The sequence below is a fragment of the Prinia subflava genome, chromosome 6 (genome assembly GCF_021018805.1).
Source record: "Prinia subflava isolate CZ2003 ecotype Zambia chromosome 6, Cam_Psub_1.2, whole genome shotgun sequence".
Classification (NCBI taxonomy): domain Eukaryota; kingdom Metazoa; phylum Chordata; class Aves; order Passeriformes; family Cisticolidae; genus Prinia; species Prinia subflava.
The window spans coordinates 18,555,192-18,580,537 of NC_086252.1; the positions used below are offsets into that span (position 1 = coordinate 18,555,192).

The 25,346-nt window shown below is 40.4% G+C and overlaps 1 protein-coding gene across 2 annotated transcripts in view; it reads right to left on the minus strand.

The window, feature by feature from the left end:
• RAPGEF4 (Rap guanine nucleotide exchange factor 4) overlaps positions 1-25,346 on the minus strand; it is a 151,147-nt gene that overhangs the window by 15,807 nt on the left and 109,994 nt on the right. For both annotated transcript variants that reach the window (XM_063400506.1, XM_063400507.1), the window contains 12 exons: positions 25,091-25,206; positions 21,949-22,037; positions 19,613-19,691; positions 15,212-15,362; positions 13,941-14,029; positions 13,489-13,519; positions 13,173-13,251; positions 11,875-12,021; positions 10,652-10,749; positions 7,543-7,668; positions 6,903-7,081; positions 442-532 (listed from right to left, as the gene is read on the minus strand). In XM_063400506.1, the coding sequence (XP_063256576.1) occupies positions 442-532; positions 6,903-7,081; positions 7,543-7,668; positions 10,652-10,749; positions 11,875-12,021; positions 13,173-13,251; positions 13,489-13,519; positions 13,941-14,029; positions 15,212-15,362; positions 19,613-19,691; positions 21,949-22,037; positions 25,091-25,206 (1,275 nt within the window). The remainder of the gene's footprint in view (positions 1-441; positions 533-6,902; positions 7,082-7,542; positions 7,669-10,651; positions 10,750-11,874; positions 12,022-13,172; positions 13,252-13,488; positions 13,520-13,940; positions 14,030-15,211; positions 15,363-19,612; positions 19,692-21,948; positions 22,038-25,090; positions 25,207-25,346) is intronic.

Genomic DNA, 25,346 nt, shown 5'->3' on the forward strand with positions numbered 1-25,346 from the left:
AAAACCAGAACTGGTTAGGACAAACCCACATTTTAACAGGGCAAGAGAGTGCCTGTGGAGATCAGAAAATAATATGTATAAACAGAGGATGAATTTAAGAGAATGATCAGTGGCGTGATCTCACTGAACCAGCAATAAAGGCACCCAGAGGATGGGCTGATTTAAGAGGTTAGCTGGCTAGCTTGCTCATCCTGTTGGGCACTCTAGCTCAGCAACAGGAGCCACTGTTGTCACTCTTGTTAACTCCTGTGAGTACCCAGCACATCCACGGGTGTAGTATACTGCCTTACTAATAACTACTGTCAGCCTCAGCTAAGGCTTGTGGTCAGCAGCTGAATTAGTAGATCTAGCTTCATCAATAAGGCCCAACTCAGGTTTTTGCTAACTCAAAGCACAAGTCCCCATCAAGCTTCCTGGAACAGGATTTTAGCAAAGACTTACCTCCCACGTTAATGAGAGACGGCTCACAGCAACATTGCTCAGTCCCATAATAATAGCGAAGAAGGAATTCAGATTTTTGTATTCTTTACAGCTGAAACACAAAGGGCCAGGTTTTAAGTTGTATATATTAGTCAGAGAAATACTTACGACAACCTTAAGAGAGCTGAACCCAGGCATCTAGCTTAGAAGTGATTGAATTTAGGCTGTCCTGGCCTGCAGACACCTCTTCACCCATGTGTTAGCACCTCACCACACTCTGGAGGCTTCTTTCCCTTCCCTCCTAAAATGACTTCCCTTCTTCTACTTCACTGGGTTCCAGCTTCTGCAAGAACCTCTAGTCTTTGAAGCAGTTCCCCACCCAGAAACACAGTCCCGAAACTGGGCTCAATTCAGTCCCAAGGGATATCAGAAACAGTGTAAACAACGGTTTATAACCTCATTTGCTGCAGAATGTGCTGACAGCTTCTGAACAGCTAATGAATGCTTAAAGCTCTCCTTAGGCAATCTTCATTGCAGTTTATGGGGCCACTGAGTCTTTCTAAGGGGAGAGGACCAGCTGCCTAGAGATGCCCCATGCCAGTGACCTCTCCTGCAGTATAGGATTTCTATTACTTAGAGGTTCTGGGACTTCTACTATGATCCAGGAAAAGAACTGCCAGGAAAAGAAATTTGTTACCAGCATCATTAAAGAGGTCCTGGGCAAAAGGAGCTCCAGGTCACACTCCCATCTCCAACGCAAAGAAGGACTTCACTATCAGTCAGGAAAAACTGGACCACGTATTGACTGCTATGGAAGAGCTAACATGCCATATGAAAGAGCAGATACAACCTGATGGGCATGGTCAATGCAACTGCTCAGCTGGGTCTGCTTCAGGGGCTCACTGACTCAACAGGAAGGGAAGAGATAGAACAAAGCCTATCAAAAAACCTCACAAAACTGCATTTCACTGGGTTTTTGCAAATAATCCCTTTTCCCAGTTGATGTGCCAACATCCAATTCCAGCACCTCAGTCTCTGTTTCTTCAGCTGTGAGTGGCTTAGGGGTTGGTATTGGACTGTTGGTATTGACACTGTCTCTGTCAGTGACATGGACAGTGGATTTGAGTGCACTCTTAGCAAGTCTGCTGCTGACACCAAGCTGTGTGGTGCAGTTGACACACTGGAGAGAAGGGATGCCATCCAGAGAGACTTTGACAGGCTTGGGAAGTGGGACTGTGTGAACAGCATGACATTCAACAAGGCCAAGTGCAAGGTCCTGCACCTGAGCTGGAGCAACCCCAAGCACAAACACAGACTGGGTGTAGAATGGAATAAGAATAGCCTTAGGGAGAAGTACTTGGGGTGTTGGTGGACAAGAATCTTACATGAGCTGATAACAAGTGCTTGCAGCCCCAAAAGCCAACTGTGTCCTGGGCTGCATCGAAAGCATGGCCAGCAGGTCATGGGAGGTGACTCTCCCTCTCTGTTCTGTGAGACCCCACCGGCAGAGCTGTGTCCAGCTCTGGGATTCCAGCATATGAAGGACATGGATCTGCTGGAGTGAGTGCAAAGGAGGGCCACGAAGATGATCAGAGAACAGAAGCTATGAAGGCAGGGTGAGAGAGCTGGCATTGTTCAGGATGGAGAAAGCTCCAAGGGAGACCTTAGAGCACCTCCCAGTACCTAAAGGGGCCTACAAGAAAGCTGGAGAGCGACTTATGACAAGGGTGTGGAGGGACAGGACAAGGGGGATGGCTTTAAACTGAAAGAGGATAGGTTTAGATATTAGGAAGAAATTCTTTACTATGATGTGGTGAGACACTGAACAGCCTGGTCAGAGAAGCTGTGAATGTCCCGTTCTTGGAAGGGCTCAAGACTGGGTTGGATGGGACTTTAAGTAACCCGGTCTAGTGGACAATGTCCCTGACCAAGGCAAGGGGGTTGGAACTTGATGATCTTTACAGTGCCTTCCAACCCAAACTATTCTATGATTCTGTGATATACTAAGAAAACTTCAACAAGATTCAATCTACGATTCTCATATTTTTTATTCATCACTGAAGCTCTTAGCTCCTCTGAGGTATCCTTAGCTTCAGATAAAATTAGTACAATCATCTCACCCTACTGTCTGACTCCATAACTGCCACACCATCCTATCCTCAATCATCCCTCATCCACACCATTCTATTCTTTCTGTACCTCCATTTGACCAGACTTGGATGTATTGAGTGGGTGAGTCTTTTAGATCTTGGCCTCACCTGTGTCTGCACTGTGTGAACACTGAGCATGTGAATAAATGATCTCTCCCATATCCTGGTCTGTCTGTTGGGGGATTGCTGCTCTTTCAGATCTTCTGGCAGAGGTGCTCATACAAATTCCCCCACATCAGATGAGCGACAGTGAGCAAGGGTAAAAAGGATAAACTGAAATGCTAAAGCTACACCAACTTAAATCTACTAGTCCAGGTCAGGGAGTGCCTCATTAGTGGATCTGAGGGGAGAAAAGATGAAAAGCAGACGGGATAGGCTGTCAGTGATAACCTCTTCCCTAGGCACAAGTAAATCCATAAAGGGATATCTGTCCACAGCCCATGACAGGATTAGGAATAAATTATGGCAGGGTAAAATAATTAGTAACACACAGCATTAGTGCTCAAACAAAGTAGGCAGCTGCAACTGTATCTGCAATACTTAACTTGAATCCATCTTCATATTAGAAAGGAAATGTTTTGCCAAATACCCTGTTAGGCAATGCAATTTTGACAAAGTCTCAGTTAAAATCCACCTGGATACATGATGTTTTACCTCAGATATTCAGTAAATTCTACAGGGTCTACAACAAATAGCACAGTTCCAGATAAAGGACCCATGTAATGCACTACAAACAGTGCTGCATGGCTCTACTGCACATAAACTGCATGTAAAATGTCAAAAAGCGGATCCTTAAAGCACCACAATCCACCACCTCAGAGCAGAGGTCCCTCTCCCTCACAGAATGGACTGTACCAGAAACATCCTCCGGTTAGGATGAATAGCAAACACACACAGACACACACACTCTGGTCTCCAAAACAAATGCCTATGTGGTTAGTATCTCTTGGTACTTACACGAGCATATTTATCCTGGCATTTTCTCTATAAACACACACTTCAGAAATTCCTCACAGGTTCCTTGGGCTTTTAACATATGCACGTGTATGAAAAGAATGATTTTCAAAAACTGAATGAAAGTGTCTGAGTACGCTGATACACAAGAAGGCTTCTGAATAGCCTGTGGATATATTTGTGAAGAGGAAATACACACAAACTGCATTTGCAGATATACTTAAGAGTATGTGCAGGCACATCCCAGAAGGCCTTTCTTATACAATTAATATGGGAAGAACTCACTGTTGGAAATACAGCTCACTTCTCCCCTTTGTTTGAAAGTTTATTCCTACAATAGCTGGAGAAAAGAGATGAACCTGGTCACCTCGACATCCTTTTCCAGCAGATGCTAAGGCGACACTGGCTCCTGGAACTGAAAGCACGTGTGCACAGCACTTGTGCCAGCACTTGGCCTTGCGCTTGCCTGCACAGACTGGGAGCACACATCAAGGGTGCTTGGGGCAGCAGACACAAAATGATGTGCCTTCTGCAATGATATCTGCACCTCAAGCCACAGAACTGAAAAAAGCTTCTCAGTAGCAGTTATCTTTGAAAATGAGTACGTGCAAGGCATCTCGTTACCACCAGTCATGCCTAAGATTAATAGTGCAGCACTGAGCTGTTCTCCCTGAACACTCTTCTAATGAGTCTAGTACTTCTAGGTAGGGTAAAGTTCTCATTAGGTCTCAAGGATCTTCACAGGCAAAACTTCCTCAAAGATATTGCTTCAAGGTCTGGGCTTTTTCTCTCCTCTAACTTCGGTGCACTTTGTGTTTGTTTTAGTGCATGTGTAGCAGCTGTTACCATGGCAGCACTGCACAGAGGGCAGCAGCCTGGCAAAACTTCCCAGCGCCTTTCCAGCGGCTGGAATTAAACCTGCCCTCTTGGTTTGTACAGAGGAAAATCTTGTGCTTCAGATTTCTCTGCTTTTAGGAGACAAAGAGGACGACCCAGCAGAGCAGCCTGCTTTTAGCTATTTATTTTTAGCATTGTAGTGATACCAGAAACATGGAAGTAAACAAGAGGTTGTCAGGCTGTTGTAAATAGCACAAGATTAAACCCATGACTCCAAGGAACTCGCAGGCTAGGGCAGTTTATTAAGGAGATATTTAACTGTAATTTTTAGGATACTTGATTTCAAGTGTTTATGGAAATTACTGTTGTATCTTAATGACCACATTTCAACATTTTCCCATTTCATGCCTGAGATTAGGAAAGACCCCGACGTCTGCGTGGGTGCCACTGCCCTCTCCTGGGCACAGCCCGCCAGGCCGGCAGCTGCTTCCCACTCCTGTGCTGTGCAGTGAGATAATGGAATATGCTGCGCCTGTATTTTTAGAAACTAAAGAGGTAAATTCTGTCCTCTGTTCTAAATATAAAACTGATCCTGCATGTCTGCCACCAGTTTTTTAAAATCTTCAGCTTTGACCAACTGTAATCCAACCGCAGGGTGCAAAGTAGCAAAGTGCAAAGTAGAAGGGAGCTGGTATACTTCCAGAGCAGGGTGTCCTGGAGGAAGGAGGCACACTGATCCCCAGTTTGGATGTGAATCCAGCCTTCAGCTATGTGCAGTTATAACTGGGAGGAGGGCAGTATGACAGCAGCAATAGTAATCACTTCCTTTATACAACTCCATTAAACCATGCAAAAAAAGTTAAAACCTTGCTTTAACTGCAAGTAACAACATCTCTGTTGGTAGAACTGCCTAAAGGCTTCTAGGTACAATGCCCAGAGCTGTAGACAAACACTACAAACCTCAGCAAACTGTTTTTCAGTCAGTAATGAATGCAATAAATATACCATGAGCTGGAAAGGGAGGGAGAGTATAACAATGATAAAAATCTGTACCTATGCAGGGCATGCCTATACCCCTGCTCCCTCTGAAGGCAGTCACTGCCCTGCTCTTGACTTTAGGGAGTCAAGGCCGACATCTCTGGCATGCAGGTTCCAAACAGTTTAAATTTGGATAGGAGTAAAGGAAGACAGAAAGAATGCCTGCTATCCAACCTCAGACCCAGCAGTTAGTAAGAAAAGAGGACATCCATATTTTGCATTTTAAAACAAAAGTATTGGAAAAAAAAATCACAGAATCATTAGGTTTGGAGGGGACCTCTGGAGATCATCCAGTCCTACCCTGCTGCCAAGGCAGGGTCACCTGGACCAGCTGACACAGGAATGTGTCCAGGTGGGTTTTGAAAGTATCTATGGACAGGGAGACACCACAAACTCCCTGGGCAGCCTGTTCCAATGCTCTGCCACCCTCAACACAAATTTATTCCTCATGCTGAGGTGAAAGTCCTTATGTTTTAGTTTAAGGCTCTTGCTCCTCATCCTATCACTTGGCACCACTGAAAAGGGTCTAAAACTATTCTCTTGGCATTACCCTTCAAGATATTAGAATGTATGGATGAGATTTTCTCTCAATCTACTTTTTTCTATACTAAACAGGCCCTGCTCTTACAGGCTCTCCTCCTATGAGAGATGCTCCAGACCCAGTACCATCTCTGTGGGCCCTCCACTGGACCCTCCTCCAGTAGCTCCTTGTCTCTCCTGTGCTGAGGAGCCCAGAACTGGGCACAGTATTTCAGATGTGGCCTCACAGGGCTGAATAGAGGGGGAGGAACACCTCCCTTGACCTGCCGGCCACGCTCTTTCCGATGCACCCAGGATCCCACTGGCCCTCCTGGCCCCCAGGGCCCACTGCCAGCTCATGGGCACCTGTCATCTACCAACAGTCCCAGTCCCTCTCTGCAGAGCTGCTCCTTAGTAGGTCAGCTCCCAACCTGTGCTGCTGCTTGGGTTTACCCTTCCCCAGGTGCAGGACCCTACACTTCATATCACCAGCAAACTTGCTGCAAATCCCAAACAGAATGAAAGCAACATAAATGTCATCATCTCCATGCTACATCTCTTCACTCTCCCCTCTTGGTTTTCCCACTCAGGGCAATTCTGGGAACAGTTGTCCTGAGCAGCACCAGGAACATTTCTGTTCTCAGGGAAATTAGGCTCAATTTTGTTAATATTTACTAATTCATCTACTAATATTTGCTAATGTATGGAAGAGTAAATTAAGGATTCTCCTAATGAACTGAAATATATTTTCTCAGGGATTTGATGTGTAAACATGGCCTTAAGAGATCACAAATCAAGGAGCAATGGAGAGTAGCACAGGAAAGAATATATATTAACAAGGTTCTATACAGCCCTATAAGAAAATGGACAAAATTACCAAATACAGAATGTTTTAACCTCTACTCTGTGTGGCTGTCTGAAAAGAGAAAATAAAACCACATATGCTAAACCTCACTTCCAGCTCCCATATGATTGTATACTTACTGGGCTGCTATCTTAATGTATTTCTTTAACAGCTGAACACGCTTGCTGAGTTGAGAGCAAAGACAAATCTCGGTGACCACCCAGAACTGAATTTCATTGAATCTTCTTAAAAACAAGTCCAGATTTGCCGTGGTCTTTTTAAAATTGTGCCTTCCGAAAGTGTGATAGATCAATTCCAGCTAGGAAGGAGAAAAAAGTTTGGAATTTTTTTTTTGAAGTTGCATTTCTTGGACAGAGAATAGAGGTTAAGAATGACCAGGTAAGTATCTAGCCTGAAACTTGCTCTGCAGTTTACATTTATAGCTGCATAGATGACAAGGATTCAGGTCACAAATCCAGAGTACAATAGCTGAGGCATAGTAAAAGCGTAACTACAAATTTTATATAAACAGCTTAATACCTTAAAAAACCAAAAGTAATTCAACAAGCAGCACATGGCCAGAAGAAGTCTAACTTTATTTTTCTATTTTGCCTATAAAATTAAGAATGTCTTATACTTTCAAAACTTGTAGGTGGCCTTATTGTAGAAGTTTTGAAAATCAAGCTTAGAGAAGGTTTTGGAAACAATGCACAAACCTACAATGTACAATTAAACCCTTTCTCATAGATTCTAACCTGCTGAATAGACAGATCCTCATACCTCATGCACACAGTTGAAGAGCTCCCAGTCATAAATTGTCATCTGATGTGCTAAATCTTTGGAACTCATCAGTTCAAATGTTCCTACTGTACCAGTAGATGGTCCTTCTTGTTCTGGCAATGGTGCCTACAAACAGGAAAATATTATAAAAATAATTTAGGCAGGCTAAATCATATGGTTGGTGTTTTCGTTCTATAATGTTTCTAACTTTTTTTTTCAGTGTGATTACTTTCCTAATTATGTTTCTAATAGTAAAACGAAAATTTGCAGTAAAACTGAAATTTGCTTTTAACCACAGGCACGTTATTAGGAAATGAGAAGCCCTGTGCAAAATCAGTACCCAGTATCCCCAGGATAGTCAGGAAAATACTGAAAGCTCTTGAGAGACACTGTAAGGAAATAAACAAGACTGTTCTCAGGGTGTTATCTTTACCATTGTTCAAAACATTGAATCTACAGTACACATTGTGTTAACTGAAGCACACGTGTTTGTTCAGGAGCTTAGGTCTTTCCAAAAAGACTTTTATGTTTCATTTTCACATACACAAATAACTGGGCCACTAAGGACAAGCCAACTACTTTTACATATTCCTGATTCTAATGATGAGAATTATTACATCCAGCATGCTTCAGAAACCTGCAGTGATTGCAACATCTTCTGATCACTTATAAAATAAAACCCATACTTTCTCTTTGACAGTACCCATAGTTGATGGACAATTTGTGCTTGCAAATTCCTGGCTAGGCCAATTAAAACTATGTAAACACAGTCTTATGAGAAAGAACCGAGTACAAACCATTTCTGAAAGGCCCTTCCATGCCACCTAATAAATGAGATGTGATCTATGACTTGGCACACAGGTGAAGTATTAAACAGAAATTTAAAACATGGCTTGAGATGGAGTCAGATTTGACACTGTCTGTTGTACGTGTTAGGGTGAAGAGTTTGAACCAGCACTGCTAAAGCCCTGCCAGTGACCCCGCGTGCGCAGCGGAGGGTGAAGCAGCCCCGGAGCCGCCCGCGAAGGCGCGGGACCCGGCTCTGCTCCCGGGAGAGGGCGGCAGAGCCCGCACCCAGCGCTCCCCGCCTGCGGGAATGTCACCGTGGAGCAGCACGGGGCTGTCACCAGGCTCCTCTGTCAGTGCAGATCACCGGAGTCTGCCACATCAACAAACCGTATCTACACGCTGCGATATAAAAAAGGAGCCTACTAAATGAATCTTCTTCTATATAAGAGCAATATATTAACAACAGAAATAGGTCTGACTGGATTAATACATCAAACCACTTTCTCAGTAACACACAGTGTGTAGGAGCTTTATTACTGTATGAATTCTCGCTTTGTACTCTAGGGAAAACTTCCCTTTCAATTACCATCGTCATACAAACTAATGAAAAATTACTAAACTAAATCACAAATATTATCACCTTAAAAGCTTCATCTATAATTTAAAAAATTGTAGAAAAGTATTCTCTAAAAAAATCCAGGACATCCATTCTCTTAAAAAAACAGCAGATTGCTTTGAATTGGGATTTGTACAAACACAAAACTTCTTTAGTTTATGACAACATATGAAATAAAATTCTAACTTGTGGAAATCTGTGGAAAAAGAATTACCTACAGATTGAAAGATATCTTTTTCCTTGCATTTGGACATGAACACAACATAGCTGTTACCATAACAAACACGTATTTTCCAAGGCTAGGAAAGAAGCATTTTAAAGCAAACTCAGAACATATTTGAAAATTCATCTACCCAGAACAATTTTCACATAGGAATTGCCAAATGTAATGTGGATAAATGTCCACGAACAGGAAGCACCCATAAACTGGAATGTGAAAGGATGAAAGTGGGAGGCAGCTAAGGTTGTAACATTTTTCAATTTGTTTATACCTCTTTGAAAAAATGCAGCTGATAAGGGCTTGTAATTTGTTATACAGTGCTGAGGACCATTTTTAAGATGCTGAATGTATTTCCCTAATTCTTACTAAATTCAGTCTAGTTGATGAAATGTAGCACATTGCAGCCCTGTATCTTAGAGCTCCCTGCAGCATTTTGAGTACTTGATGCATGGTAAATAGCACAGGGAAAAGGCACAGAAAGCCATGACAATTTGTTGCCAAAGCTATGTGTACACAGACAATGCAGAGCTGTATATAAGTACCCAGCACAGTTGTACTGATGAACACCCCTGCTTTACGGTAGCATGCCCCATGAGGGTATCTACTTGGCAGGATTAATTAGCCTTAAGGGAACACCAGAATTTAATAAGCTGAACAAGAGGTATCTCTGCATGGAACTACATGTGCTGGATGTGCATTCCCTGGTTACTAAATTGAAAGCAGCAGCAAAGCATAGATTTTACCATATCCATAAAAGAAATCAGGCATACATACTAAGTGGCTTGTTAAAAGCATACAGGAGGCTGAAACAAGGCTAGGAGTAATAGAGTTCATGCTGACATGACTTGGCAATGACATTTGTTTTTAATGAAATAAAAGGAACAAAAAGTACAGTCAAATCAAACTCTGTAAAAGCAGACCCCATGGAGATCACTAGAATGACTGTATAAACTGTAAGTACTTATGAGCAATTCTACCTAAGAAAAAAACAGACTTTCTACCAGGAATATTTTCTGTGATTCTACTTAGAATTATCTCAGATTTTGACACAGTATTTTGTGGGGATGAGAAATTTAAAAAATTAAGAAATTTACTGCTGGAATCAGATCCCCAGAATGCTTTAACTGATAACACCTATGTTAGAAAATATATCTCTATGACTTTGAGGTGATAATTCTGTAATGAAGAATTACTGCATGACTTGGTGACAATGGTCAGCTTCTCCTAAATGCTCAGTGTGACAGAGAGAGTACTGGAATCAAGTTTTGTCATGTGGATCAGATGGATAGATTTCTGGTCTACTTTAGGGGATTACAACATTAGCTTGCTTTATTTTCAGGGCTCATCCTATTGCAGTGTGACAAGCCCTTTGTTGTGAATGTTTCCACTAGTTTTTATCTGAAGTGTGGACAATGCAAAAAAGGGCCAGGTGGTGTTCAAGTGCCCCAAGGCCTGACGTCCCTGAGCACCGCACACACACATACCAAGGAATCGAACTGATCCCGCGGGCAAGCAAACAGCCGGCCGTTCACGCTCAGAGTGGTGAACACTGAAACATCGTGAGGCTTGAGCACCACCTTCTCTGTAAAACAAAATAATTGGTATTTATCACACACAGAAAGGATTTACAGCAGGACTGATCCACCAGCTGCACAGATCACCCTCCTGTGAACAAATTTTGCGCAGTAACCCAATGTCCAGGATACAGAACAGAAGACAGCAGGTCCTCTTTACTGAAGAAATGTGGTAAGTTTAGCCCAAACCAGTCTCCTATAGAACCAAAGTCCCAGTCTCAAACTGCACAAGACAGGTCAAGAAACTACCTGCAAAAAATTTAGCCTAATTAAGGAGTTCATTCCTCCATTGGTGAGCTGTAAGAATTTGACGAGATGTTCTTAATAGAAATTGCTCTGGAAGGCAATAACTGCCCAAGGAGGTGATGGAAATGCATTACAATATTTCTAAAAGAGCATCACATCACAGGTAAAGAAAAGATAATGAAGTAACTTACAAAACAGTCTCTTCAAGCATATGTTGGTGGTCAGTAAATCTGACAATAAAAAATTGCTTCAACTGCAGAAAAAGCTGCCTGGTGTCAGTTCTCAGGAAGTGAGCCATTTTTGGCAGGCACCACTGATTGCAAAAATGCCTTCCAACACAGCTCTCATTACCTCTGTGTGTCTCTCCACACAGTTATACTCAGCCAAAGCACTTGCGTAACACCAGTTCTCCAGCAGAATTCACCCTCCAGTTACTCTTGCATTTCCACAGCCTAGAGGGGCCCTGACCCCTGACCCTCTGCAAACACTAGGTCAGTGTGTTTGGAACTAAGTCGCTCTGTAGTGGTTTGCAAGGACAGAGTAGCCAAAATGGAAGTGACCACTGCCAGAATGTTTGCACTGCAGTGTTTTCTGATGTTACCGACTCCCAGGTCTGTTGTTAAAAAACTCTTACAAGTCTAACAGTGAAGGAAAATCAGGATAGCTGTGCTCTAACATGCAGACACACAAGCTTCTCCATTGGTCCTGTTTCCCATGTGAGCTGCAGTCTGTGCCTGCAGTACAGGAAGGACTTTTCTCTCAATCAGGACTTGTGTGAGAGCTGAACATGCACATGGGTATAACTTGACTGAACTAGTCTTTCAATCCCTCCAAAAATTCTGCTTCACCATAACTGAGAGGTGTTTAAGATGATGTAAGGACAGTACCTCCTCCTGAACTCATCTTTACTATGATGAGGCCTTCTCCAGAGCCCAGCTTGTCTGCTACAGCACTGATCACTTCCTTCACAGAAGAAGACACTGGCACACGGATAGTGGTGTAGGTTTGGTCTATGCAGTACACCTTAAACAGAACTAAAGAAAAAAACATTGCATGCATGGTTTATTCCAGCATAAAAAACACAGATTTACCACACAAACGACTTTTGCTTTCACTCATCACAAATGAAACAAAGCAACAATAAATCACTACATAGCTCCTCATTCCTCAGATGCTCCATAATTTCTAGTACAGAAATCTCTGATTTCCCAGAGTTTTGGATTTTGGATTTTCAGTGTTCAGTGAGCTGCCTGTGCTATGAATGAGAAAGGTGCAGCCATATGAAAAGAGCAGTTACTGTCTGTCAGGACAGACACAAGAGGTAGTACTTCCCTGGCAGCAGGAATTGTTTCCCTGTTTACAGGCCTGGAAACACCACTATGGACAACAGAAGCTGCGTGACTGGCAGGATGTCTGCTGTTCACATATAGTCAGTTCCATCCTTTAACACGGTTCTTGTATTGGTCTGATTTATGCCACCAGCTTTCTCAGCTACATGACCTTAGTTTTGTTGCGTTGTTTTTACCACAGTTCATTAGCAAGAGCTATCCTTTATTATCAAATGTGTTAAGAAGCAGCTGGTTTAGGTGATGAAGTTCCACAAAACAGCCATTCAGAGCACCTTATCAGTAATCTGAAAATGCGGTTCTGATACACTGCTGTAAACGTCACCTCAACCTCTTCAGAGAATCAAACAAGAGCAATAGGGCAAACCAGCAGGTTGTGGTTTTGAGGCTGTGTGCCTAGATTCTCAGATTCTAGATCCATGGTCCATGGCATGATTATCTGCTCCACTCCCACCTTGCAAAGAACAGCTGCACATGTTAGCTCAAACTACACAGGGGAGACAGAGGCTCAAACACGACCTTCAGCTTCCACTCTTTATTGCACTGCCATTACCAGTGCCTTATTGGCTCTTCCCTGTTTAGTTCATTCCTTATTTTAAAGGTTTTTACATCTTCCTCTGAGGAAGCAGTGTTTGATAGCACAAGCAACTAAGGGAAAAGACCAGGAGCACCTCAAATCAACGATGGAGAATAGCAGGCCAGCAAAAGAAAAGAGAGTTTGCCTCGGGCCAGGCTTCAAAATTCTAGGTACTTGCATTTGTTTTTAGACCTTTTTTTGAGACAGACAGATTTATATAGATGTCAGTGGCTCAAGAAAACTTAGCAGAGAAGAAACTCACCTTCATCACTGCCCCTGATAGGCTGGCGTTTCTGTGCTCTGTCATCACTTGTGTTGAACAGCTGCAGAAGAACTTTGTGCTGAAAATGAATCACCGAGATTCACATGAATGCAAGAATAAACATGTGGTACACATGAACTACAATACATCTCTTATCAACGGCAGGAAAAAGAGTAGCAATGCAAAATTTGACAATGTTAAAAACCATCTCTCAATGTGTTTTTTTAATATATCCATGATTACTAAAGAGAAGATGCCTATGAGATGGCTGTGCTTAAGATTTTACTTGAGAAAATGGACAAATGTATTTTCTTACCTTCTTTTGTGATGCTTTAGGTTCTTCAGAACTATGAAAAGGTAAAGCATAGAATATATAATTAAGTATCACCTGGAAGATTTTGTGTACAAAATCACCTACAGAACATGGACCACTTGTCAAACTAGCATATCAATATAATCATATTTATATATGAAAAGACTAGATGATACCACAGTTAATCTATGACCAAGGCAGAAAAATATACAAAGTTCATGTAAGCATGAAATAAGCTTCTGTCAATCTCTCAGTGAGGGTATGGTGCTTGCAAGAATGATGTGGAAAAGAGGGCCATAGACATTAATTCAAATAAGCCTGCATGCAAACTTTCAATTTTGTATAACTGACTGTCATTCATAAAATGGCTTTTTAATAGATATAACCAGTAAATTTTCTTCATCAATTTACTGAGAAAAAGGACAGGGGAAGGAAAGAAGCAAAACTATGCTTACATTTGCTTTACAATTTTCTCTAGCTCTGGAAGTTGCTCCTTTAGTGCTGCAATCATTCTAGTATCATCTGATACAGATACATAAAATTCCTGTAAATGATACAGAATAGTCTTTAAATAACTGTAGGGGTAAATGAGCAGTACTCAGGAGACAGGATTATGAGATGACATCTGATAGCTTAATGATTATAAAGAATGATAATCTGCATAGAGGAACACATGCTGGGCCCAACCCTCTATTACTTCTACTTGTTTATCTCCAGCTGCTTTAAAGCAAGAGCTATACATGCAGAAGGGAAGCCTGATGAGGCTCCTTAGCTCACTCTGTAACCACTGACTGCTTGTGTAAAACCTGCATTTTCACATTGTCAAGGATAAAGACTAAAAAATCCACAAATAATCTAGCATGATAGGAGTTTTATTCATTGCTGTTGTAGTCTTCAGTGCTTCATCTGCTTCTCAGTCACTGACTGTAAGCTACTCCAATCCACTACAGTATCACCCACTTTTAAACCCTACTCAAACCTCTTCCTGTTATATCTACATAAAACTGTGCCAAAGCAGGATCTCTGTGCTTGCAACTAGTGATTGTTTAACTTCTGGATTAATGAAAGACTAGGTCATCTCCAAAGCTTGAAAAGCTTTCCCATGTGGGCTTGTGGGGTGTCTACCATTCTTAAAGCCCCTCTCTATTCCCCTCTGCCAAATCTTAGAAGTTTCATTCAGCCAGTAACGTATGGGATACTGTTCCATAAACACAATATGTAATAAGAATGGCAATCACGATCATTTAACAGGACATTGGCACTGCATTCTTATCTCAGAAATCCAAGGATATGGCAGCTACCACAAAGAATTTACAAGGGTTCTGAAGACAAACATCTCAAGTTCCAATAGCTGCAGTACAGCTTGCATTCAAATGGAAAGGACTTTTGGTTCTGTAGAGTGGCAGCCCTCCAGCTCCTTCCTGGCACACCTCAGGCAGGCATGAACAGCCCTCCAGTTCAACCTGTAGAGCCCCTGAATCATTCCCAAGAAAATACTAGAGAAAGCAAGTTCAGCTAATGCTACAATGCAAGCTACCCATGCAGTGCTCTGAAAGGGATCTGCAACATTATTTTCAGATATGGCAATGGTTCAAACACTGTTGTGGTGCCTTCACACCTTTACTGCAGACAGCAGCCAAACCTGAGAAAACAGTTATAAACTGAAATAAACTTTGCCCTTCGAAATGACCTCTTTCACTCCAGTGATACAATGATTCCTTTATACCTCCAAAAAGGCCATTGCTGCTTCATCCTCTTGCAGTAAATCTCCATACAGCGCGGCCCACTGCAGAACCAGTCGAATGACTCGCCTTTTATTGTTGAGGGCATAATCCATTTTCTCCTGCTCTGTACCCTGAGAAGGCTGGGCATGATAGGTGCCACCGTGTCAAGGAAAACTTTCAGTGATCGAAAATATCCAACCCAGTATGAATTCACAAACAACTGACTTCCAACAAATCACTTTCAGGTGCTCAAACACAACTTTCCAATATACACTTCAAAATTCTGACATCCACTAGCATAACAATTTGCAAACTTTTCACGTTCATACTAAAAAGTAAAAAGACAGTGAATTTTCTGAAGAGCACAGGAAGGACCACAGTCCCACCACAGAGGTGGTTGCTGTAGGGGAACAGGACAAAAATGACACTTGAAATATCAAAAAGGATTACCATGGAAACTGAAGAAGGATATTTCTCCTTGTTCCTCTTTGGAAACAGTTGAAGAAAAAGAAAACTGTCACGTTGTGTTTATTAGCAATTCCAATTTTCCATTTGTGAGGAGGACTACCAGAATGAACCACCAGTGTTATTCCTTTTGTTTTTACAAATTATTGTAACTTAGGATGAACCTCAGCCCCATTAAGGGAGGGGGACTTTGACATTTACAGCCTAAACTGACTATAGAAATACAGGGTAAAATAATAAACTTGTAGTAGCCACATTGTCATGAGGAAATCAGACATTTCCACTATGTCAAATAAGGTGCATTTAGGACACAATACTTTGTGAAAGTTATTTTGTGATGAACAGTAAGAAAAAATGGGAAACATTTCATTGACCTTTTTAAAGACAAAGTGTCAACAATACAAAAAAACCCCTAATAGCTAAACGGCCAAAGAAAACGTTTAGTGAAAGGAGAAAACCAAGGAAAAAAGTAAAGACACAATGGGTAATAAATTGAGATAATTTGACCCTTTAACTTGCGTGAAAATAAAGTATCCCCAGAAGAAATGGGATATGACAATTTGCGTGTCTATTCCTCACTGAAAAAGTGTTCCAAATAAACTGACAGCTGTGTGGGAAGTAAGCACAGAATGAGTGCAGTTACATCTTCAACTTTGCTTCCTAACTACTGGAATTCTGATTCTGGACTGCTGTGAGCAATGCTATTCCCAATTAGAGAGTAACATGTAACATCAAAATACTGACACTCTCCCTGACAGCCATGTCCAGCATCCTTGCATCCCCTCAGGATGCACTTTCAGTTGCTGTACCAAAATATGTTAAAATACTAATTAGAAAACAAAAATATCAATGAGGAATACAAATTATGTAAAATATTTGTTCTAAGCTTCTCATTTAGAAAAAATTCTCTAACAATACTATTAATAAAATGCAATGGGGAAAAGTACCTGTTACATCACACTTCCAAATGATCCTGCTGCCCAAAGCCCAGCAAAGATTTGACATTCTACCAGGGTTACTGGGGTGCTCATTTGACTGACAAACTTCTGGAAATCTGCATTTTAATTTCATTTGGAAAGGTTTAAAATGAGCAGAGAACTGAACATGACAGTGTAATTAAGGCAGAAACTAATCAGAAAGTCACAAGAAGTAAGTAATTCATTTTAAGTTATGTACTCCAATGTCTTGGGGAGCAAGCTTAATACTCTACTAAGTCATTTTTCTCATGCTGTATTTACCTTTCAAACACTGTAATTATTTAATGTGTTTTTACTTTCTTATTAACTGACTCACCACAGACATTGGTAATTTTTCTATCTTTTTACTGCTCATTTATACTGACTTCTCTTTTAATAACATTATCACAGGGAAAGTCAATGAAGAGTTCTCACATTTTTATGTGATCTTCAGGATGCAGCTTCACTACAGACTGCAATCAGAAATAAACTGTGATGTACACTTGCAACAAGATAATTGCAAAATATTAATCAACACCAATATGGTTAGAGCTCAATATATACATATATTTCAAATATATTTTGGGAAACATGCTGAAGAACTGTCATCTACAGAGAGCAAAAGAGGAGTTTATATAATACCTTTGTAAGTATTTAGAGAGTGGTCCTTGAAAGGTGCACCCCTGCACACATGCTCCCTCACTTGCACTAACCCAAGTGCACTTTTGCAGTTGCTGCTCTATTTCAGGTTTTCTTTCAGGCCTTGTCCTGCCTCCCTCTGACAAGCTGTAGCTCCGAGAATTCATCCATGTCCATTCTGTGCACAAGAGGGAAACAGGGGCTTTGTTCCAACACACAGGACTTATATCCTGATCCAGGATGGGGAGCATGCCCTTTGCTTCCCTATTACACAGATTTTTTTTTTTTTATATTGTAGGATCTATATTCTTTAATGTCCGAAAAAGACTTGGTGTGCCAAAGGACAGCACAGAATAAGCGTGGAATCCACAGCAAGCAATAATGCTACTTGGACAAAATGGTGCACCTGTCCATTCCTTTCAGGATTAAAATAACTTACAAATGACTGCTGTAAAAGAAGTGAAAACCCAAATAATTTATACCCTGTACTATGCTTGAAAGCACTTCAGTGGTCTAGCTCTACTCATACTTGCAGGCTGCCAGCTAAAATAGTATCCTTAGTGGGTGTATGAAAATAGACTTGTTTTGATTCAAAATAGGGAGCTGCAGCAAAAAGTCGCTGACTGAATCACCTTTCTTCTTTTTCTGTTTTAATTTCCTCATTGAGCATAACTAATCTCTCCTTAGTCTCACAGCACTGGCGAACACTTTTGTAGAGTGATTTTGCTCCAAAAAGATGAGCTTTGTTAGGAACCTTTCAACTCTAACAATAAATTTCAATGGTACAATCAACAAAGCACAGTTAGCTTTTCCATATTCAGAATGGACTAAATAAATAATAATTCAGCTCCAGGAAAAGCTAACAGTAAAGCAGTAGGATACCAGTTACTTCCACCTCCTCTCTGAAAAGAATTAACATGATGCTTGCCATGACCCACTTAAGACCATGGTCTTTGCATCCTCTCCAGAACACATTTCATCACAAGTGAGTATTTATCCTTGAGTGTGATTTTCCTTACCTTTGATTATTAGAAAAGCTTTTCCCCTATAAAGAATGAGGTACATTTTGTTTATGGGTCTGATTTTCCCAGTTATTGGATAGAGGTATTCCATTATAACTGAGGTTAGAAAAGCTTGAATCTCAAGTGGGCTGACTGAATAATATGAGCTAAATCAATCAGGACAAAACCCCCCAAACATTAAAAGTTCTGCCCTTTCTTCCCCTCTCAATTGTGTCAGCAACAGCATTTCATAATATTTTTGATATCCAAAACAATGTGATTTTGGAAGATGTGTTTGTTTCAGGTGTGCGAACAATCTTCAACAGACCAGTTTCACAGGTCCAAAGGTTTCCAAAACAATTACTCTCCTCGCTAGGAGTAACACAAATGGATTCTCCAGCCTGCCAGACAAGGACACAATGCTCTATTTTGTGGTTTCAGGAGGTGAGCTTTCCCAGATGTCACTCGCCCCACTGAGCTTGAAGGAAAGCACTTTCACACCACTGCAATTCTAAACAAATAAATAGGGAGCTGAAGTTATTACACCCCTGTCAGAATTCTATAAAACAGAAAACATCATATGTTTATTTAATGTTCCCAGTCACTTGATAGCTTCAAGTCACCGTGCTCAAGGAAAACTCTCAATGTCCAACAGCTCCCAAACTAAATAACCTGCCAGTAATTGACAGATGGACATTTCACAGTCTCCTGTGAAACATGCAGAGGGTATGAGAATCACCCCCAGCCCTCAATGTTCTCCACTATTAAGAGTTCATCTCCTAGGATTCACATCCAATTGAAGTTTCTTGCAGTTTGTTTGCATTTGCTATAGACTGTTATTACAGATTATTACTGCTTTTTCATAAAATAAGGACAGTTAGGAATTACTTACCCATTAGTCTGCAAGTCCAGGCAGCCTCTTGTTAGAGGCAGTTTGCAGCTTGCAATCTATAAAGTGGACCATTCAAATCCCCAAGACTAAACTATCCCAGTTAAAATGTAGATGCTGTAGTTCAGCAGAACCCTAGAAAGACAGGAAGGGTAACCCAAACTTTGATGTAATTTACTTATCTGGTGGAGGGACAGTACATTTGTTTCCCTTGGAACAGTAATCAGCACAGGAAATACAGAGTTTTCTTGGTCTGTACTGCATCTCATAATGGATTAGACACTATCCATTTCAGAGTTGCTGAGCTGTGGACAGCTGCTAGTCAGACACTGAGAATCTACTCACAAGGCACAGCCTCCATGGAACGTGATGCACTTCTTGAGAGAGGGAAGCTTCACTTTCATCACTGATAGGTACAGTGGCTAAAGAGACTTTTCTCTTAAAAAAGGATATTGTGCCATCAAGGCTGGGCAGAGCTGACTATTTGGCATAAAAACACAGTGCATCATAATAAAATCATTTAAAACAGAATCTGTGGGAAAAAAAAGAAAGAAAACAGTCAATTAAGCCTCTGCAAACAGCTTGGGGATCTCAAGGATGAGTTTTCTTTCACCTGAACTATCTTCTTAGCCCTCTGCAGATAACAAAGTGGTCTTTTTGCACTTTTTTTGTAGGCATTAGGTACAAAGAAGGGCAATGAACAAATATGAGCTAAAATATTAAGCTGTTAGTCTTGTCTGCATGGATTTTTATTGCACTTACATTAACAGGCATTTGCCAGTGTCAAAGAGAAATCTGGCACAGCAAAAAGCCCCAGGTCTATGCTAAAGTGAAATATTTGGATATACTTCTCTACAAGTGTGGAGTTCTACACAAGGAAGAATCAGGCCTTTCACACCTGGGTACCTAAAAAGAGCTGCAACATTTGGCTTTAGGAGTTACAATACCAGACAGCACATTTAGTATATCCTACACAGGAGAAGGCAAATCATTTCACTCTTTGCTGATTTTCTAGTAGTGAGTAGAATGCCTAAAAGAGGTAAATGGACAGTCAAATTTCTGGGCTTATTTTGATTCAAAACTATCACAGCTGCTAAATTTACATTAAAATGTATATGGACAACATGACTGACATTTTCTCTGGCAAAACCCAGCAAGGTATTTTTTCTACTAAAATGACCAGAGCTGGTGTAAATCCCAGTTTGCCTTATTTGTGTATTTGTAACAACAAGAAGGATTTATAAAGACTGGCTACCAAGGCCAAAGTGAGTTTGGCAGGCTTATATGGAATCACTGAGAAACAGTGAACACAACACTCAAGGTATAATTTCTATGGTGCAACTCTTGAGATAACAGAAACATTTAAAAAACATTGTAAGGGGTGGCAGAAGAATTATGAAAATAACCCTGCAATATAATATTACATCATTGTTTCCACTTGTGTAATTCCTATATGAAAGCATCTCTCAGTTGACAAAACTCACCTCTGGAAGGGCAGCACTTTTTTAATGTACTAAAAACCCATAGTAAAATGGTTTATAAATACTCTTAAATTAAAGGAATGCATAAACAAAAAATTCAGTTTTTCAGCATTCTGTGATCCTATATCCTAAAAATAACTTTATGAATTGTGACACATTGTATCATATTGGGATTTAGGTACAATACTGTCACTAGATGTTTTGGCAAAAAATTTAAAATATTTAAAAAATAATCTGTTTTTGAAAAATACGTAATACATTCATACTGCAGATGGCAAACTCGTGATTATATAGCTGCAAGCCTGAAGACAAATATTCTGTTTCTAGCAAATTCTAGTAAACAGGTATCTAGGATTTTTTTTCTCTTTCTCTTTTTTTCTGTCTTTTAAACAGAGAAAGCATACACTTTAAAAGGATTTCTGTAATTTTTCAATTATTCCACCATTTATGGACCACAATACAGGTTTCTCCAATACTATGAGGCCAATAACAGATTAACTGGATTTAAGAATACTTATGAACAGACATCTATAACACTATAACACTCAGCAGACATCTGTAGTGCAAAAAGAACTTGCAAAAGCAATACTATGCAGTTTAATATATGTCTATGCAATACTTTATCAGAATTATGAGGATTTTTTGTGTCTAACTCTTTCTGAAAATTAAAATACTCACTAAAATGCATGTCTGCAAGTATCTATATCCCTAGAGGTAAATTCTCTGTTCTCTTTACACTAATGAAAAGCAGCCTATTAAGTGCAGATGTAGCAACCTGCATTCTTGGGACTCAGCCCATGCTGCACTGAGTTCTTCTGCTTTGAGTAACAATTCTATTTTCCCTGCACATGGGAAAGTATCACAAACACAAAATTTAAACTGTGATACTTTAAATGTGATGTGAAGATTTAAGAATATTTTTACTAGCACCATGTAACCTCTGGAGGTACCAAGGTATTTTACAGTATTAAAGTGACCTCCAGAACAAGAAGTACCATTACTAATGGGGCTCTCTGTCCAGGCCTTATGGTTGTATCTAATTAAAGTAATAACTGCTGGCCTGGCACCTTGGAGGATTTTCCTGTTCTACTATGACCTTAAACTACAAATGCAATAGAGCAGGCTTGGAAAAGTGGATTGCTATTTTTATTCTGGATTTCCTTTATTCTCTTGGGGTTGTTTCAGAGCAGTAGACAGTTCTTCTGGGAAAAACTACCACTAGGTGCTTTTCAAAGCATCACATTGCAGTGTTCCCCCAGCCAATCCATCTTATGGGCAATAATAAAACAGCTTCTGCCACGTAGGTACCTGTTGCTTCATTTAAAGTTGCTTCAAGGCGCATAGTTTCTAGAAAGTGCTCTAAAATTTTCTCTGGGGTTCCTGACATCACAATATACCTGAGGGAAGGAAAGGAGCAGTTAGCATCTCACAGCCAAAAGAGCTAATCAGGAAATAATTGTGTACCAGCAAGAACATCAGGACTGCTGTGCTGCTGCTGCCAAACACCTGCTCTGACCAGAATCTGTGTGCTTAGGATAAAACCACTCACAATCTTTGCTGGCTTCCCCGCTGTAAACCTAGAATCAATAAAATTCCCCACCCTGGGCAGGGTGAGAGACAGCCCCCTCCTCACACAAGTGTTTCAGTGTAACACCACCACGGTTACACCACAATCAGCACAGCTGCAATGGTCCAAACTCAGAGAAGTACAAGCAGAAATGCTCCTCCACTGAGAAGAAATACCTCAGTAACAAAACCAACTTGCAGTCATTAAAGGGTCTTAACAGGCTCACTATGAGCCTGAGATAAGGACTAGTGTATCAGTGTCAAAGCAAGGAAACAATCTCCTTCAGCATCACTGACAGAGTTTGGTCTGGGAAGGTGGGGGCAGATAATGAAATAACACATGTATATTCAAATCTGTGCAATGCCTTGCATAGCTGAAGTTAGTGTTTCAAGTTGATAAACTGAGGTTTGTACCATTGCCTGGAATTAATTTAGTGAGGTGAGAGAACTACTGCAACAGCCAGGTCTTTCTGCTTCATGCAAAAACACTAGCAAGATTTTAAGTACCAAAAGAATATCATATGATATTGGAAAACTTGTCCTGTCATCTTTTTTTTTCTCTTTTATCACAGATCAGATTTTTTTATATTTCCCTCCATTCTTTCCATCTTTGCATCTTTTTTCTCTTTTTTTTCTTTTTTTTTTATTGGAATTCAACTGATAAAGTATGAAACTTAAAAAAATAAAAGAAAAAAAAAAGAAAGAAAAAAACCCTGAGAAGTGAAGATACTCTGCTCCTGCTGAGAAATAAGTGGTGGAGCTGAGCTCCTGGGAGCTCCTCCTCACTTTGAGCACTGACCGTCACAGTTCTTTTACCTGCCAACCCCTTTGGAAGAACTGTATTGATGTCCCAAGAACACAAACACTTGTTAAGCCAGTGCACATTCTCACAGAGATACTAACCAAGTATCTAAGTGAGTGAAGCAGAGAAATCACAGGTTGCTGTACTCTGAATATGAAAGTGAAAATGAACAGTGGAGTGACTTGCAAGGCTGCTGGATTCATCCTGCATGAGTGTGATCACCCATGAAGAGTTGGATGGTGGGAGTGCTAACTTCAGAGCCAGTCCTCCCAAGCGAAACCGGCACTGCTTGAAAGCACAGCTCGGGGAGCTGTGCAGGAGCTCTGCCTCCTCCGCAGAGGAGACAGAGGAATCCAAACTGTAACCAAAAGCATCTGCTCCCAATGTGAAGTTTTCCTCAAGGCCAAGATGAGAAAATCAGTCTCTTCCTGAGAAGAGGTGCCTGTCAAGCTTCTCTTTTGGGCAGTCATTTTCAGAAGTACTGAACACTCAACACATCCCAGTAACACATTCTGGAAATCGAGAAACATTGGTAATTTGGGTTTGGACTCTCAAACATAAATGTATCCACTTACTCCATTTACTAAGAAAAGAAAGGTCACCCTCAAAACCAGTGAACTCACTTTGGAGACTTTAAATATAAAGATATTGCCAACACAGTGTGAACAAAGTAATCCAACTGGTGAAGAGCAGAGAGTGAACCTTCAGGGTAATTTCCTCTTTTGGGTAACTTATGTCTACTGGTCAGAGCTATCAGCAAAAGCTCCCTTGCTGGCACATATATAGTACCCAAAATCTGACCAAATGAGTACAATATTTACAGAAATGAAATTCTGATCTTTACCTGAAAATATTCCTGGTATGCAAGACCTAAAATACAGCCTAACTTAACCACATCTCTGGCTATTTTTATCAACTTCTGAAAAGAAAACATTAAATAATACAAGTAATTCTGGTGCAAAGTTTGCAAGGAAGGCAGTGTTTCAAAATCTTCAAACGGAATTTTCAGAAGCATGAAAAATGTCTCAGACTCAAGAAAATGGATTTAAATTTATGACCAAGTTGCTGTGCATTGCAGTTGCTGCTGCAAATCCACTGGCTACAGTCAAGTTCCACTCATTAGGGCAAAGAAAAACTTGTGTAAGAGTACAGTTGCCTAAGTAGCATAGATTGTTTTTCTAGATGTTGTAATAGATCAAGTGAAAAATGAAATAGAAGTTCCTGAAAAATGTGAAATATGTATATAAAATGCAAGGAATGGCTTATTCATCCTTCACAGATCTTTATAAATCTTTGCATTGAGTCATACAGATAAAGTAAGTATATGGAATCCCAGGTGAGATAAAAACTGTACCCAAAGTATTGCACAATAAATTGGCTCTTTTTTGAGAGAAAGTGAGGTTCAGGGTAAAGGATTCAAAACTTGTTGAAATTGTTGGAATGCTTCTGAAGAAAATTGTGTATTCATTTGCAAATAACACATTTACAAAGCCTTTAGGGGTTTTACCAACGTTCAGAATGATAATAGCCTCACTCTACTCTTATCACAGTAGTATCCAAACAGAATTGTACTTTTTCCCTTTCAGTAGGAAAGGAAAATACAGTTAATATTCTAATTACAGTGCTAAACTATTCTGTAAGATAAGCTCTGCAACTTTCATTGCATGAGATGTTTGTTTCGTATATAAATTGTGCATAGCAAACTCTTATTAGCATCTAGAGCTCAAAATACAAAATAAAAATATCTGTACTTAACAATAAAACAATGAATTTTCCTCATGTCTTTTACACAGTAAAAGATTAATAGGGTTTCATCAATCTCCATGCTTAGTCTATTTGGAAGCTATGACTTGAGGTAAGTATTTACATCTTCAGGGAATTATTGTGTAAAGACATAGAGCTGGTGTGCTGCTAGAAATGGATATATTATTGAGTATGAGGCATGTGCTGATGACTAAAAAAAGGAATCTTTATATGCACTGCAGTCTTCCACTGAAAGGGGATATGCTATTGTTTGGATAATAGCACCATTTAAAAAGGTTAATAATTGTCTGACATCTGCACTACTCAATGAAAACATACTTGTGCTGCGGCTGTGAATTTCCTTGATTAGAAATTCGGTTTCCTGCTGGGATCTTCTCCAACACCAAGACATCTTGGTCGTGCTCTTTGAGTCTTACTGTATTTGCTTCCACATCCTGCAAGACAAGTTACTTTTAATAAATGTGACTGCACCCGATTTGGCTGATTAGTTACTCTAGCAAACTGGGTGACTTTCAAACACAAAAGACTGGTGTTGGTTCTTTCCTCCTGTATTTATCTGTCTGTATTCTGTTTT